The sequence below is a fragment of the Neltuma alba genome, unplaced genomic scaffold (assembly GCF_004799145.2).
Source record: "Neltuma alba isolate B1F8T4 unplaced genomic scaffold, ASM479914v2 tig00003493_pilon, whole genome shotgun sequence".
Lineage (NCBI taxonomy): Eukaryota > Viridiplantae > Streptophyta > Magnoliopsida > Fabales > Fabaceae > Neltuma > Neltuma alba.
In genome coordinates, this window is record NW_021633301.1 from 63,697 (window position 1) to 81,965 (window position 18,269).

Consider the following 18,269-nt stretch of genomic DNA (forward strand, 5'->3'; position numbering starts at 1 on the left):
AATTAAATAAATAGGTGAATTAAATCTGTGAGACGGATTTAATATAAACCATATTTATTTAATTGTTCTCTTATCTGATTATGCAATATTTGATATTGTATTAATTTCGGAATTAATTTAGGATTAATTTCGAAATTAAATATCATTCATAATACCTATAGCATTCTATATATTTGATATTAGGAGCTAGGGTTTTGGTGTGAGAGTGAAAACACTAGATAGATAAGAGACGGCCTAAGATAGATAAGAGTGGACGGATTCTCTGAAAACCCTAGACGGACAAAAGGGCGCTAGCACGCCGTTTGTGACTGGAGAGCTATTTGTGTGGATACCGGTAGAGGAAGCCGACCGGAGTTGTCGACTTCGAACAACAAAGGAGGCGAGTAGAGGCATCCTGAACGGCGGAATCACCGAGCCACCAAGAAATCGAACACTGAAGGTAATGCTTCTTACTACCTGACTTAAACGCGATCGGTAGATCCGGGCAAGGGATTGAAATTTTTAAATTTAGTTTCCGCTGCGCATCTTTCAATTCCCTTCAAAAAATACACTAAACAGGGGCAATTTGGTAACACAAAATAATGAGCAATTAGTCGAATTTGAACTTGTGATTTTGCAAACTTATAGATCTTATTTTTAGCTTTAAATCAAGTGGTATATAATAAAATTTGGAGTTTTGTGCTAAGAGTTATGCCCTTCCAAAGTTGGGTTAAAATACTAACAAATTCAAAAATGACCAAATGAACCATGCAAATTTGTGAATTTTCTGGCTCTGTTTCATGATGATATTATACCAATGAGTATTTTTTTTCTTAAAGAATGTACTGTAAGCTTTCCATAAAGCTTAGAACCATCTCATTTTGATTTTTCTACAATTAGTTATGAATTTTTAAAGTTTACAAAAATTTTAGTGAATAGTGAATTATAACCCGAGACAAACTTTTGAAATATTGAATTTTCTCACTTCTAAGTCTTGAGAAATGGTTCCAAATGGCTCTATTTGTGTTATAATGTGATATAAAAGAAGTGTGACATGTGGCATTTTTGGCACATTTGGGATGAGGAGTTATTCTAGCAGCAGTAATGGCGACAAGCGATTTGGAGGCATCCCCTACTATGGAAAACTGCTTGACATTCTCGAATTAAATTACTAAGGGCTTTTTACCATAACTTTATTCAATTGTTCTTAGGCAAATATGAAAACTTCATGGGAACTCACAACTAACTAATTAGGGATCACATCTGTTAATTTCTCCAGGCTCATTCATACCAGTGATTCAGTAGATCATGAACCATATATTCTTGCATTTGAGACACACTAGGTTTATTATGTCAATGATGAGAAATTTTGGTGCTAGATATTAGTAGCGGTTATTATACAACTGCTACTAATATTCATTTTCCATATTGCGCCATTTGTAGCGGTTTTGTAATCACTACAAACAGCGAAACCATTTCCTCCCATTTTTGTAGCGATTATAAACTGCAACTAGCACACTCAAAGTGTTTGTCATCTTGTCTCATCATTATTACCCGTTATATAACCACTATAAAATACTATAGTAGTTTGGCCTATTGAGTAGCGGTTTAGAAAACCGCTACAAAATATTGATTTTTTTTGTGCAAAAGTGTTTATAAAATTAGGAAAATAAACTACATTATTTAATGCTATTTGTTAAAGTTTTTATATTATATTTACATTTTTATAAAGGATTAACAATGTCTTCACCAAAATATGAGTATAAAAAAACATTTAAAAATCATACTTCATAATTTTATATTATACACCGAGGATAGAGTAATTAACTATGAACTAAAATTATAACAGGTTTATGTTGGCTTAATAAATTTAATAGCTTTTTTTAGAGAACTTAGGTCTAGCTTCTTAAAAGAAGTAGGCTATACGTCTTTGAATATGCGTCACAGGTTCCTAATAGGCCCTAGCTTATTTCATAGCTCCAGTCTAATTGTAACATCTTAGATTTTGAGTCTAGAAGTATAAAAAATAGCCTGAAATGGGTAGGCTATTTGATCCCTTTTGGTAGGAGTCCCAGAAGTTCTCTAAAAGAATAAGAAGGATTCTTAGGGACCAAGTTACAAAAAGAAAGTTTTTTAGGACCAATGGACAAGAAAGTTAAAAGCTGTAGTGAAGCATCAGGGGCATAATAAGAGGAATGAGGATGAATATGGGCTAAAGGTCATCCTAGAAAACTCAAAGGGATGATTCTTGAGGCTAAACCCTAGCAGGAACCTAATTGTAATTTGGAAAAGCTTTGGACTGGAAAAGACTGATGGAAAGTATGTCTGAAAATTCCAAAAAATTTTAAAAAAATTCCTAGAAAATGAGAAATAAGGTCCTAACCAAAGCCTCTGGTAGCACAAACGAGGCAACGATGGGTTCTTTGCCCCCCTATGAGGATTGAGTGATAGAAGTTTTGAGAATTCAGGAAAAGGTCACGGTAAGACGAGCTGTTTATCATTAACAATAAGTGTCAAGTGGAAGTGCAGTGATGTATGCAGTTGAGGTGTCCTAATAGATTGGTAGACTTAAACCTTGTTCCTACATGACCCGATGAATTCGAGCAGGCACTCGACCTATATGAGGTTAAAAATGATGAAAATACCCCTAAAGCAAATTATGAAATTTTCAGGGTTTTGGCTTGTTATGGGTTATTAGCCAAGATTACATTATTTAAAACATCAAAAGGCCTCAAAGGATTGGGCAAAAGAAGGAATAAATATTTGAGGAATTATTGCAAGTTTTAAAAATGATTCTGCCCTTGTAATATGTAGAGATTGGTTTTAATAGAATTTAAAGCCTATTTGTACCCTCTTCAGGAAAAGTCAAAATAGAGTGCCTATAGGTCAAAGTTTGACTTGAGGAAAATCAGAGAAATTCCTCGTGATAAGAAAAGAGTTATTGATACCCAGAGATAGATTTTCAGAGTCATTGACCGATAAAAAGAATTTGGTCAAGTTTACTTCAAAATAAATATTATTAAATGTTCAATGGAGAGACAAGGAGAAAGGCATCTCTCTCTCTCTATGTACATGCACATATAATGCCATGTGAAATTATTTGTGATGAAAAAAAGTGCCAAAACATGTCCCAATATTACCGAGCAAGTCATGACTCAGAAAAGTACTCGATACGAAGTAAAATTATAAAATAGGTGGAGAAATAGTGAAGGATGGGGGGAGCAGGAATTTCTCCCTATTTTCTCCCTATTTTAATGTTAATCTAATGAGAGGACATGGAAGAAATTATAATATTTGTCTAAGGATATAATTGGAGAAGTTAAATCATAATAAAATATTGTTTTATGATCACATATGCATTAGGTGGCGTAACATATGGCAAGAGATCAAGTGGTATGGCAAAGGATTTGAACATGGTAAAAGGCTTAAATAGATGGTAAGAGATCAAGCCACAAGACCCTTGTAATTTCAATTAACTTCAAGGGCAAAATAGGAAATCCAAGCTAAAAATTTGTTTATAAATATCCTCTAATTCAAATAATTTTGGTAAAAAGAAAAATAGGGAGGGAAGATTTTGCTCGAGTTTAAGGAAAAGGAAGAGAGAAAGAAAAAGAGCTCTAAGTTTTATAAAAGACCAAGCTTCAAGACAGGGTATGGTTATGGATTTTGATGTAGTTTAAGTTACTCCATGTCTTGCAAAGCTTGGCTATGGTTTTTATCGGGTTTTGGAAGCATGAAACCCTAAGGTGATATGCTATCTAATAGTGTTTAAACCATATAAAGGATTGATTGATGCTAGATTAATGATTAAGAGGAAGAAAATGTATGAATTAAGTGGTTTTGTGATAAATTGGAAGGAATCCAATGTCCCCTAATTTCATGAGAATTTTGGCCATACTTATGGATGATACTAGGGTTGGATTTTGATGATTTTAATGCTTCTAATGTGCTTAAAATGAAAAATTGTGTGAGGTATAAGTAAAGCAAGTTTAGAAGCATTGGAATTCAAAATAAAATTTTGAACCCTAAACTCTATAGTTTCGACCAAGACTTGTTCATAGGGAAGGAGTTAGATTTTGTTAATTTTGGGGTTGAAAATGGATTCTACATGAAAACTTATGAGGGAGTAATACGTGGAGTTAATTTTAGAAAGATTGGAATAAAAGCTTAAAAGTTAGAGGTTAAAGTATGTTAAAAAGCAAAGCTTGAATGTCATTGATCCTATGGCTTTAATAAACAAATGGCAATAATGTGTTGATGTATTTAGAGTCATGAGATATCAAGAAAGATGAATGGGAAAGGTTAAACAAGTAACCTTAATGGTTGGAAGCAAAAGAGAGCCAAAGAAGGCGATAAGAAAGATTAAAGTTATAAAATAGTGAACTTACCTTTATTATATGCTTGATATGTATATGTATGCTTGTGTGTTGATATGTGTAATTTTATTTGATGATGACATGAAATATATGTTAATGAATGATCCTCTATTTCTAATTGCCCCATGGCCATGCATGAAGGTATGGAATATTAAGCATAAGAGCATGTTAATTGCTAGCATGAATTAGACAAGGTAGACATGTCATACACTTGCATTCATCTTGCATACATACTGGTTTGTTTACTATTAATATTCTCCCAAATCTCAACCTCCCTTAACCAATCATAATAGGTTCTATGAGCAAGGAAGAAGAATGCAAGACGTGGAATTGAAGAATGAAGAGAAGAGAATGAGAAATGTATTATGACATGTATATTATGAATTCTATTATGTTGATGTATGATATGAATATGTTATCAATGTTATGTAATGATAAATGATGAGAATAACATGTATAATTGAGTATAATAATATATGGGAATGGTATAATAATTGTTGGAATGACTTTATGTAAAATAAAGAAGGTTTATAGCATGTTAATGTAAATAAAGGATAAACTTTTCCATTATGAGTGATGAACTTGTGACAGAGTAAAAGTAAAGTAAATGAGTGAATTTGCTTATGAAATTTGGTGAGTAACTAGTACACATCCTAAACTTTAAAACAAGTGATAGATCACTCAAAATGAATGTGTACTAAGAGATATGATTACTCAAATTTAGGACAGAGAATCTAAAAATGTACTGTTTGACCATATGAATAGTACAACTTTATGTGTAATTTTGGAATGAATGAGTAAGGAAATGAACCAAATGAGCATATATATTTTTTTCTGTAGAGAATTAAGAGAGCTTTGAATGGAGATTTGAATAATCTCAATGTAATTTTTTTATAATTAATTGTGAATTTTCAAAATTGTACCAAAAATATGAAATTTAACAGTAAATAATAACTCGAAAATCAAATTTTAAATTTTCAATATACGAGCTTATTTCATGATCCGCTTAAACTATAATGCTTCCAGATACGTACTAAAAGCTGTAAATAGGAGGATATTTCACTACTAATGCTATTCGTTAAAATTTTTATATTATATCTACATTTTTATAAAAGATTAACAATGGTTTCACGAAAATGTGAGTATAACAAAGCATTTAAAAATCATAATTCATAAGTTATATATTTGAAACTTAGGGCAGAGTAATTAACTACCCCCTCTTGTCCTATTTATAAGCTTCAAATTTATAAAAAAATGTGGCTTATTTTACAAGTCTCAATTGGGATTTGTTTAAACATTTAACGTAGTTTTTATGATTTTGTCTTTAATTATTTATTTTCTCTTCTTTATCATACTTTTTCTTATCACATTTTTTTTATATATTCTCTTTTATTTTTTTAATTTATTATAACGATATATTTGAAAACAAAATTATATTTCTAATATACTTATTAATTTTAACTAATTTTAACTAATAATTTATAATTTGTGAATTAGTTATTTAAAATTTATAATAAAATTAAAAAAAAGTATTAATATGTCTAGCATTTTTAAAAAAGTAGGCCATAGTCCTTTGAAGAGGGCTGCGCGTACTTCCATTTTATAATAGGTTAGGACACATGGTACTAACACGCCCTAGCCTGTGAATGCGATGGCTTCCGAAGTCTAATGATGTCATTGTAATCTTCGTGGGGTCGATGGCTTATGTGGCAACATTTGGTTCGACTTAGGGACGTGTAAAGTTGAAATTACATGACAGTCCCTTTATATTAAAATTGCATATTTCTTTGCACTCGATTTCTGCGAGCAGGCAATGGGATACGAATGTCAAAAGGATATAACGCCCCCGGGTTGATACCGTTGGGAGGGAACCCCATCGCTTCAGTGCAAATCAGCGGAACCAGGGAGCCAGAAAATCGCATAGAATATATTCGCGAGAGAGCAGCAGAAGTTTGAAAAGAGTATAATTTTAGGTGGGGGATTTTTCGAAGATGATCAAATGGACGAAGCGGTTAATAGCCGCATTTGGGGCTTCCTTTCTTTGGTTGATATGCTCGATTTACTTCACTCAGGTTTCAATTTTGCATCCTTCATGGCTTTCCTGATGATATTTGGTTTTTCGAGTAGGATCCATGGCTAGGTTCACATTTTTTTTTCAGAAATCTTCTAAGTATTTGAATATTCAAGAAATGTTGAGTTTTGCCGCAGTGAGTGGTGGGCGGTTCATTCTCTTATTTTTCGAGTTTTTGGGTTCTTTCATAAAACAAATTAGATGTAGGGATTCATCTGCGTCCTAATCATTTGTTGTCAACTACAATTCCTTAATGAAACAATTCATCTTCTCAATGTTCGTGAGCTTGGTTTCGTGTATAAATTGTGTTTCTGCTCTGCTCTTAGCTTTTAGGTTACTGGCACTAGGTTTCACATACTTCGTATCTGTCTCCCGATAGTAAAGTGTTGGGGTTCTATTTTTTGCATTACCACTACTCCTTACAGACATAAAGCATTTTCAGTCTACATATTTTAATATCTATACATTTTCACGTAAAGTCGCCATTTATCTTTATATTTTCCCCTTATAAAAAGAAGGGTTTGGAATTTCTATATATAAAAGCATCCTATGAAGTTACAGTTTCTACAATGTTCTTACGAGGATACTTTCAAAATTTGAATTTCCAGTTTTCTTCAACACTGTCACTATATTAACTCTTCAGATGCAGGGTTTCAGGTCGTTTGTCTGGACGGCAATTTCCTACCAGCTGAAAGATAAACTTAAATTGTCGCCATCAGCATCTCAATATGTATCTTCTGTAGCATTTTTCCCATGGAGCGTTAAACCATTATATGGGTATGGTTCATTGGATGCTTCATCTGTTATTGAATTTTGATACATAAAATAACTTGCACTGAAAATAAGACTTTTACATGCGTACAATAACTAATTTGCAATTGCCTAGGAGGGAACTACATTTAATGTCAACGTGTATAATTCTTTTCCATTCTCTTTTATGCTTATTATATCTTTGTTTGGAAGTGATCTGGCACCATAACAGTCAGAACTCTGTGTCAAGTTAATGTTATCGTCTTTTCCAACCAAGCAGGTAATGACATAGAAATTATCTTGATTTCTAGTAAGAGAAAGGTAGAAAGGAGTTGGGAGAAAGAAAAAATAAGTTAGGATATAAATTTAAATGTAGGTAAGTCATAGTGAGAGTAAGTTAGTTGACTCCAAGTTTCTGTAAGTGGTGCCAAAGGGTCATGATTAATTGGGAAGGTTATGCTAGAGTTGGCAGTTGGTTGACAAAGAAGCATGTAATGCGGATTAATTTGAAAAATAAAATCATGTAGTGTAATTTTAATTTAGGTAAGTTTTCATTTTACAGTTATTTTGAAATTTGGTAATTGGACAAAAATTGTAAGAAAAGGAGGGAGAAAAATTTTGGGGAATTAATAGAAGTGTACTATAAATTTAAAAAATTATAAAATAATCTTTTTGTGGCTGATCTATGGGCTGCTCTTTGAAATTTTGAATCTATGCTATTAAAAAATCCATGTCTATGTACTTCTTTTCATTTAGAAATGTCTTTAATTTTTCAACAGGCATTTATAGTTCATACTAGTGCAGGTTAGATTCATTCTTCAACCTACTAAACTATCTTGAGAATTAAAAGCTTCTACTTATTCTAATTGTGTATATGTGTGCCTTTATGTTTACTACATCAATTGTGTCGCTTCCTTACAATCTAATTTGCTTGCTGCTATGCAGAATATTGTCTGACTGTATACCAATTAGAAGAAGAAAACGAATTCCCTACCTAGTAATTGCAACTGTGCTCTCTCTAGTTCCGTGGCTTATTTTAGGCTCAAATTCAACCTCTAGGGATTCAAAATGGCATCTGATGATATTCTTAACTGTGCAAAACTTGGGCTCAGCCATGGCAGATGTTGTGGTTGATGCAATGATAGCGGAGGCCACAAGATATGATCAGTATGTTTATATGCTGATTTCTTCTTTCTAAGGCATTTGCCAAAGGAACTTCCATATGCTGTATTATGTGCATGCAAAAAAATATATAACCAAAGCTGTGAATATCAATTATTAATCACCAAAGAATTGATGAGGAAAAAGAAGATTTAAGATTGGAAAGGATATTGAATGGGGTGACAGTAAATTAACTCCTAAATAAAAATTAGCTACGCCAAAGTTTTGGGTTTGAAATTTTCACGTGTGAGATTTTGTATTATTTCTCTGTCATGTGTAAATTTACACTCACAAATCACAGTTTCAAACAATTTTTTCTCCTTTCATCTAAATGCAATATTTATATTCAATCCTCTATGATTGCATTGGATTGGCCTCTGATTTAGTATGGGAAGTATCAATCGCTCAATATAATGAATTATTGAAGGGGAGCTTCCTCTAAAAACAATTTTATCTATAGTTCTGAACCTAACATTTTTTAAATCTTATGTACGCACTGTATAAAAAAAAAAAAAAAAAAATTGGTGGGGACTATCTATGTTTGCAAGCCAAAGTTTTAATTAAAAACTTTTGACTGAATTTTCATTTGATAAGAAATAACAAATTGGTTGATTCCACTATGGGAGAAGATTGTTAGCTATGCTTGTGACTAGTCTTTGGTGAGGACCATTTAGTTAGAGGAACCAATTTCTGATTCATATTTATTTAAACACTTTTTGATTAAGTGCTGTGCTTGTATTATTTGGTCAGGGCTTCATTCGCTGGAGATCTTCAGTTAATGTCGTGGATGGCAATGGCTTTGGGAGGCATATGTGGTAGTTTGTTAGGAGGATATGTATTATCCAATTTACATATAGATATAATTTTTCTTCTATTTGCTGTATACCAACCTTTCAGTTAATATCATGCCAATTCGTGGTTGAGAAGCCTATCGATGGCAAAAGTTTACAAGAGAATTCTATTTCAAGAGTCTCAACTTCAAATGTCATTACATCAGATGAAGATAGTCATTTCATCAAAAAGTATACCAGAAGTGTCAAAAGAAGAAAGAAGGGGAAAAAGAATAGCAAAAGTTGGGCTGTAAGAACCAGAAAATCAGATATCATTCAAAAAGATGATTCCTTGACATTAAAGCAGTGTCACTCTATAAAAGCAGCAATTTATGATTTGTGTTGTGCTTTCAGACAGCCGATGATATTAAGGTACTTTGACAAATTTATGTGATCTAGGGTTTTGTCAACACCAACCATATGACAATCTTTTCTGAGGGCATTCTTCCTCCTTAAGTTTTATTATATAATTAGAGGGATATTTCTGGATCCTGAAAATTTGCCTTTTCCTTTAAGCTGAAAGTAGAAAAATATTATTCCATAACATCTGGGAGTATCTTATCTTTTCATGTCAGTAATTTAATTTTTGAGTGGACTGAGATTGTTTAGTTTTTGTCAGTTTTTTTTTTTTTTAATTTTTAAAAAAAGCCTTAAATGCTTCAGTTTAGTGATTAACTAGTGTGAATCTTGTGTATTCCTGGAGTTTGAGCTTAGAAGGAAGTTTTATCAAATTGCTATAAGGCCAATGATGCTATATGGTACTGAATGTTGGGCTTTAAAAGGACAACCAAAACATAAAGTTGGGGGTAGCAGAGATAAGGAGGTTGAAATGGATTTGTTGTCATAAAAGAAAAAGAAAAGATTTGTAATAAATATGTACGAGAAGGAAGAGTTGTCGTGACTTCTATTGAAGAGAAAATGGTAGAAAATAGTTTGAGGTGGTTTGAACATATAGAAAGAAGTCAATTGGAGGCGCTAGTAAGGTCTGTGACGAGGACAAAACGAATGGTTTTAAGTCATTTGAAGAAGAATAGAAGAAGACCAAAGAGACTTGATAAAGTTATTGAATGGGACCTATTGGTTAACAGTATATCCAAAGATTTAGTCATTTGTAGAGCACAATAGAGTTGTGCTATTCACATGGCTAGCTCACTTAGTGGGAAAAAGCTGCTTGTTGCTACTGTTGTTGATTATGACTCATGAACAATGTTCCTTGTTTATGTTATACATAGATTCTCTGGGCAAAGAATTTTTGAATATTTATTTTCTTAAATATTTTTTCCCTCTGTCCTGCATCCTTTTTATATCTTTTTGTTAATGAGGTTTCAAAGCAATCACAATAATCTGAAAAAATGTGAAGTGTGAAGAAATGTTAACATTTACAAACTTGTCAATGTGAAATTTAACATGCTGCGTATAACACATTGTTTTGTCCCTTCGTAGTTTGTTCACAGTAAAGCATATTCTATTTAAAAATATCCGTGAATTGAATTTTTTTTTTTTCACATTCCTGCATTTTTTTTTATAGGGGAAGGTGTTTTTCAGTTGCAATTTACTACTTTGCGTGTGGGGAATTGGGGGGCCTTGCATGGTGAACAAAATTCTTGCTATAAATTTACTGTCACAATACGACTTGTCTTTTTTTCTTCTATTCATAGTAGGTACTAATCCTTATTTTGTATTGGATGGACAGACCAATGTCTTGGTTTTTTCTCGCCCATGTTATCAATCCTGATCTTTCAACAGTTGTGTTCTACTATCAAACGGAAGTTCTGAAGTTGCAAGCATCTTTCCTGGGAACTGCACGTGTGTTTGGATGGCTTGGACTTATGTTGGGAACCTTCATTTACAATCACCACTTTAAGTACATGAAATTAAGAAGAATTCTCATGTAAACAGACAAGGATCATAACTATTTGGAGGTTGATCTTCATTTTGATGCTCAATTGCTTATTATTATTATCATTTTCTTAATTTTGATTACAGGTGTGCTCATGTTGGTTTGTCCTTGGTGAATCTTCAGCAAATCATTGTGGTCTCTAGGATAAGCATTACATATGGAATATCAGACAAGACTATGGTACTTTGGGGTTCCGCTCTTGGTGATGCAATCAATCAATTTAAGTATGTTTTATCTCCTCTTTGAAGTTTTCTTCCCTATTTTTGTTAAAAGATGTGTTCTGCTGGGAAGGTAGAGGTTATTTCTAAGCAAAACTTAGTTAAGTTTGCAAAAGCATTTAATTTATCAATTTGTTTGATCGCAATGCTTCCCCATTTGCACCACATTTTCATCTAATATAATATGAATAATTTCGATAAATAAACATGACGATTTTCTCTCAATTTTCATGACTCTAACCTTACCATGCTACAAAGTTAGCATATTTATCTTGCTCTGTTTTGTTCCACTCATTTTTCTTCTTTAGTAATTGTATATATGAGGAATTAGAGGCAGTAATAATAATGTTCGGTGTATATTTCTGAAGCCAAGGAGTACAGTTATATATATATAACTGGTTAGGGTAAATCAAAGATAAAAAGAGAATCAAAGAAATCTATCCTAATCTGACTAATAATCCTAATTGGATTAATAATCTAAATACAAGGAATGAAATTGATAAATAAAACACAGCTTATTGGGCTTGGGCCTTGTCTTTCAATACTCCCCCTCAAGCTGGTGAGTAGATGTCGACCATTCCCAGCTTGCTCCTTAATCCTTCAAATGAGTCTCTGGGTAATGGCTTAGTAAACAAATCTGCCACTTGATTTTTTGTTCGGATGTGGGATAGGTCAATGATACCACCTTTAATTTTTCCCCTTATGAAGTGTCTATCAATTTCCACATGCTTCGTCCTGTCGTGATGCACAGGATTTAGGGCCATTTCTATGGTTGACTTACTATCACACCAAAGCTTTATTGGTCCAGTATGCATTAGTCTTAGTTCTTTTAGAACTCTAATTATCCAGATCCCTTCGCAGATCCCAACGGCTAGTGCCCTCAGTTCTGCCTCAGCACTGCTTCTGGAAACTACTGGTTGCTTCTTACTTCTCCAGGTAACCAGATTTCCCCATAAGTAAGTGATGTATCTAGTAGTGGACCTCCTATCTAGCAAAGACCACCCATGATCTGCATCTGTGTAAATCTCTATTCTTCTAGATCCTCCCTTCTTGAAGAATAACCCTTTTCTTGGATTCATCTTCAAATATTTCAAAATTCTGTGCACTGCTTCCATATGTTGTTCTTGCAGTTGATTCATGAACTGACTTACAACTCCCACAGCGTAGCTTACATCTGGCCGTGTATGAGCCAGATAAATGAGTTTTCCTACCAACTGTTGGTATCTTCCAGTGTCAACTGGTACCCCATCCTTCTTGTATTCTAAATTGCACTCAGTTTCCATGGGAGTTTCTATAGGTTTTGCTCCAAGCATTCCTATTTCCTGCAACAAGTCCAGTGTGTATTTTCTCTGAGAGACATTTATTCCTTGTTTGGTTCTACTAATCTCCATCCCAAGGAAATACCTCATCTGTCCCAGATCTTTCATCTCGAACTCAGCTGCCAATGATCTCTTTAACTTTCTTATGGCACTTTCATCATTTCCTGTGATCACAATATCATCTACATACACTATCAGGATAGTTTTTTGATCACTAGCATGCTTTATGAATAGTGTGTGATCTGATTGCCCTTGTGAGTATCCCATCTTTTTCATAGTTGTCGAGAATCTTCCAAACCAAGCTCTAGGGGATTGTTTCAACCCGTATAATGATTTCCGGAGTTTACAAACCTTTGAGCAATTTGTCAGGTTCTTCAAGCCTGCAAGTATCTCCATATATACTTCTTTGAGGTCCCCATTTAGAAAGGCATTTTTCACATCTAACTGATAAAGTGGCCAGTCCAGATTTGCTGCTACTGATAAAAGAACCTTAATGGTGTTGAACTTAGCTACCGGAGCAAAGGTTTCTTAATAGTCAACTCCATATGTTTGTGTATATCCTCAGGCCACAAGTCTAGCTTTATATTTGTTTATGCTTCCATCTGGATTGTACTTGATAGTGAAAACCCACTGACTCCCTACGGTCTTCTTTCCTGGGGGTAGATCCGTGATTTTCCACGTTTCATTCTGTTTTAATACTTCCAACTCTTCATTGATGGCCCGTTTCCAATTAGAGTTACTAATAGCCTCTTGAAATGTCTTGGGTACTCTTTCACTGCAGGAGCATCCAAAGTTAACCATTCCTCAGTATCATAATTCTCCCCTTGAATGGGCAACTTGGGATAGTAGGAATCTTCTTCTGAAAATACGGCATCCTTGGTAACATAAATTCTCCTGGTTGTGGGACAATAACACTTATAATCTTTTTGGGTAGGATAATATCCAAGAAAGATACATTTTAGAGCTCTTGGTTCAAGTTTGTTGCCCCCATCTTGGTGTATATATACTACACATCCAAATACTTTCAAGGGAATGTCTGAAACTAGGGGTGAATTTGGGTAGGTTTCAAGAAGTGTTTGGATGGGAGTTTGGTAGTTGAGTACTTTTGTGGGCATTCTATTGATCAGATAGGCTGATGTGAGGATAGCTTCTCCCCAAAACAGGTTTGGAACATTCCTAGCAATCATAATGGCTCGAGTGACTTCTAGGAGATGTCGATTCTTTCGTTCAGCTACCCCATTCTATTGTGGTGTGTATGCACATGAAGTTTGATGGTGGATTCCTTGTTGGTCAAGGAGATTAAAGGTTGTACTGAGGTACTCTCTTGTATTGTCACTTCTTAATATCTTGATTGTCCCTTGGAATTGAGTTTTCACAAATGTGTGGAAACTCTTGAAAATGTTAAACACTTCCGATCTTTCTTTCATTAGGTATACCCAAGTCACTCTAGTGTGGTCATCAATAAAGGTTACAAACCACTTAGCGATAGAGGTTGATTTAACTCTTGCGGGTCTCCAAATATCACTATGTATTAAGGTAAAGAGTGTGGTTGGTTTATAGGATTGTTTGGGATAGGAAGTTCTTGTTTGTTTTGCAAATTGGCAAGTTTCACAAAAGAAAGGAACTGAACTTTTATTCAATAATTTGGAAATAAGTGTTTCATATAATCAAAGCTGGGATGGCCTATCCTAGAATGCCATAATAATACATCCTTATATGAAGAATTTGAACTGAACAAAGCCTTGCCCACATATTTATTGGTGATCCTTGAGCCTTCAAGATAATAGAGTTCGTCCCATTCTTTAGCAATACCAATCCTCCTCCTCGTTGTCAAATCCTGAAAAACACACCTGGTTTCATCAAAAAACACTCGGCAGTGATGATTTTTAGTTATTTTACTCACTGATAGTAAATTACATGCAAGCGCTGGGACAAATAAAACATTCTGTAATTCTAAGTTATTCGAAATCTCGACTGTTCCAACACCACAGACTTTAGAGAAGATTCCATTAGCAACTTTTACTTTAAGGTTCTCATCATGACAATACTTTAGAATTCTGAACAAAGCTTTATTACCCGTCATATGATCTGTAGCTCCAGAGTCAACAATCCAAGTATTTTCACTGGTTACCATGGCATTTAGGGCTATAATAGAATTACCTAACTTTACCAAATTTGTTTTAGGGGTAGAGGTCGAGTTATTATGCTTCTCAAGGATTCGTCTGAGTACTTGTAGCTCTTCTCGGCTAAGAGTTTCTACATTCTCCTCATTCTCAGCAGTTGCAACGTACCCCCCACTCTCCGGTCTTCGTTTTTGTTTCAAATTTGCTAGCTTGCCGTGTAATTTCCAGCACATGTCCCTAGTATGACCATTTTGGTTGCAATGATCACACCATCCTTTGGAATTCTTCTTTCCCCTCTGTTCCAATCCATTGTTGCCTTGTATTGTTAACGTTGAACTTTGAGGGTGCAGATATACTCAAGGTGAGTTGTTTTTTGCTTTCTTCACACCTGATCATGTTGAATGCTTCGAATAGCGATGGCAGCGGCTTCATTCCCATAATTCTTCCTCTTACGTCATCAAACACGTCAACAAGACCAAGTAAGAACTCATAAGTTCTTTCTTTTTCGACTAGCTCCCTGTACAGTTGGGATCACTGCTACACTTCCATTCATGGACATCAAACATGTCCAACTGCTGCCACAAACGTGTGAGAGCAGTATAATATTGTGTCACTGTCATATTTCCTTGTTTCAACTCCCTTTGCAACTTCTTGATTTGAAACAGAGCAGCAATATTCTCCATAGCCGAGTATGTTCTTTTTGTAGCATCCCATATCTCCTTTGCTGTCTTAGCAAGCAAATAGCCTTCACTGATATCTACTGTCATGGAACTACATAGCCAGGTCATTACTAAATTATTTTCGGCAAACCAAGTATCATACTTTGGGTCATCAGGACTTGGTTGTGGAGCCTCTCCAGTGATGTATTTTTCCTTTCTTCTGCCTCGTAAGTACATCAGGACGCTTTGAGACCATTGTAGATAATTACTTCCATTCAGCTTGTGAGTAACAAGCATCTGTGGTGTCTCGGTGGTCATACCAGGTTCTATTCCCATTGAAGAGGAAGAACCCGATGCAGAAGAGCTTGACGCGGAAGAGCTCGAACCAGAAGAAGTAGACGATGCTGTACCTGCTGTAAACACAAATGAAGATCGCCTCATTGTGCCAAACAAGGGCGGAAATTCTCTAGAATCCATCTTATTCACGTCGGGTTCACCAGATTGCACGATTACGATCGTGCCTTTGTGTGACAGGTCAGTCCAGTCTCAGTCGAATCCAAATTGCACGATTACGATCGTGCCTTTGATCGACAGGTCAGTCCAGTCTCAGTCGAATTCTCCGTTCCGATCAAATTGCTCTGTTGGGTTTGCCTGGATTGCACGATTATGATCGTGCTTCAGTGCGACAGTTACTCGGTGCTTCAGCGCGACAATTACTCGGTCCTAATGCCAGACGAAGACGCGCCCAGTGCCTCGGTTGTCGACGTATCTTCGTGCAACCAGGTAGACTGATTTTAGTCGCAGTCAAAACCGTGACTTCTATCCTCTCTCTCTCTCGGTGCTTTGATACCATGAGGAATTAGAGGCAGTAATAATAATGTTCGGTGTATATTTCTGAAGCCAGGGAGTACAATATATATAACTGGCTAGGGTAAATCAAAGATAAAAAGAGAATCAAAGAAATCTATTCTAATCTGACTAATAATCCTAATCAGATTAATAATCTAAATACAAGGAATGAAATTGATAAATAAAACACAGCTTATTGGGCTTGGGCCTTGTCTTCCAATAATATAAATTTACACTAGAAGCTTAGAAGTTGAGGATTCAAGATGTTTGATTTGAGAAATTCTTAGGTACATATCTATAAAAGTTTCACAGATCAAAGTTATCGTTATAAGTCATAAGACACTAAACATGTTAGATACTTTTTCTGGTGGAGTCCACCTTTGACATGCTTACATTCGTAGTCATGAATGTTTGGCATCCAAACTCTTGTATACGGGGTCCACCGAGTGATTTTTTTTTTTTTTAAACTTCTCTATCTAGGGATTTCTACATAGTACTTTATCTCATATTTTTGCTCACCTAATGCATGCAATGTTTTCTTGTTTCATAGGCACGTGCATTGCATGGCTTGAATTTTTGTTGCAGGAAATATATGAAGTGATCCCTCTCTTTTTTTCCCTTCCTTTTTTTTCCTTTTTTTGGCATGATAAGTCCCAAATTCTTAGCCTGTTTTGCATGAAATGCAGGTTCATGCCTTTCCTGATCTTATCTGGACAGCTATGCCCTCCTGGAATAGAAGGGACTCTATTTGCTCTCTTCATGTCAATAAATAATTTAGGGTCAACATTGGGGTCTTTTGTGGGTGCTGGGTTGGCTTCGGTACTCAACATTGATTCACAATCATTTGACAATCTTCTCTTTGGCATCATTATTCATGCAATCTGCAATTTTGTGCCCATTGGTTTTCTCTTTCTGATTCCAAAGGAAGCAACAGGGATATTGGCATAGAGTATGATTGCCTCAGAGCAAAATGGGGTTGGCTTTACTCCCTTGATTTGTTCAAGGTTTATATGACAGTTAAAAGTTTTTGCAGATGTAGGCTTGGATTTTAGGGGTACACTTACTGATATGATCAGTATAACACAGTATACGCGTTGAGAATTACACTCACTATATCATTGTAAATGCCCTTGGACAACAGTTTTTGTCAACAATTCACATGTAAGATAGGGAAGCTGGTTGGGGCCCAACTTTAATAGTCAAGATAGTGATATTTTTTATTTGCTAGATCTGCCTCTGGTCATACTCACAGTTTCAATCAAGCTTCAATTTGAGAAGCAATGTACCTTTGTATTGACTTCAGATCTTCTGCCAATTATATGGATAATCTTTCTCTACTTCTAATCTTCGCTTGGAAATTTTTTTCCCCCTTTTCTTTCTTTTTTTTACATTTAATGGATGTTTTTTAATTAGCCTGACATAAATGGAAGCCCATGTTAGCAGTGTCCTGTGTCTGGCATGTGAGCTACATGGCTTGTAAATATTTTATAGGTCCCCTGCATAATCCCGCGGGACTTGCCCGGAAAATTAAAGAACAAACCCAATGACAAAGCAAGTGAATCCCAGTCGTGTGCAGGACAGGCGTCTGTATATGTATAGGCCGATTCTCTCTCTCTACATGTATATAGTAGGTAGGTAGGTAGGTATTTTTGCGTAAACTTATTAACGTGTGAGAGCATGCATTGCCTCTCCGTCTCACTAACAAAGCATTTAAACCCATCAATGTTGGTAAAAGTGAATTTTATTTTAATTGAATTTTGCAAAATGGAATTAGAGTAAAAGTTGGTGGGTGTAATACAATTCATATTTAGATATATTTTTATGAAAGAAAAGTCAGTTTGAAATTTTTAAAATTCATGTTTGAGCTCTTAAATGTGATTTTTAGGAAAGTTCAGTCACTCGCATTATTAAAAAGCAATATTTTAAAAGTCTTATTAGGCATCAAACTAGAAAGGTTAGCGGGTTACAATTTAAATGGTTGGATTGGTCAAATTTTCTAATTAACCAGGTGACGTAATAATTAAGTTTTTTTGC

The 18,269-nt window shown here is 34.8% G+C and overlaps 1 protein-coding gene across 1 annotated transcript; it reads left to right on the forward strand.

The window, feature by feature from the left end:
* The first annotated feature begins 6,248 nt into the window (after window positions 1–6,248).
* On the forward strand, window positions 6,249–17,532 carry LOC114741713 (probable folate-biopterin transporter 4). Its single transcript, XM_028929963.1, is given in 8 exon segments — window positions 6,249–6,427; window positions 7,076–7,203; window positions 8,122–8,343; window positions 9,088–9,218; window positions 9,221–9,539; window positions 10,861–11,058; window positions 11,154–11,291; window positions 16,922–17,532. Coding segments are annotated over 8 exon segments (1,479 nt in total). The 5' UTR covers window positions 6,249–6,346; the 3' UTR covers window positions 17,184–17,532.
* The last annotated feature ends 737 nt before the right edge of the window (window positions 17,533–18,269 follow it).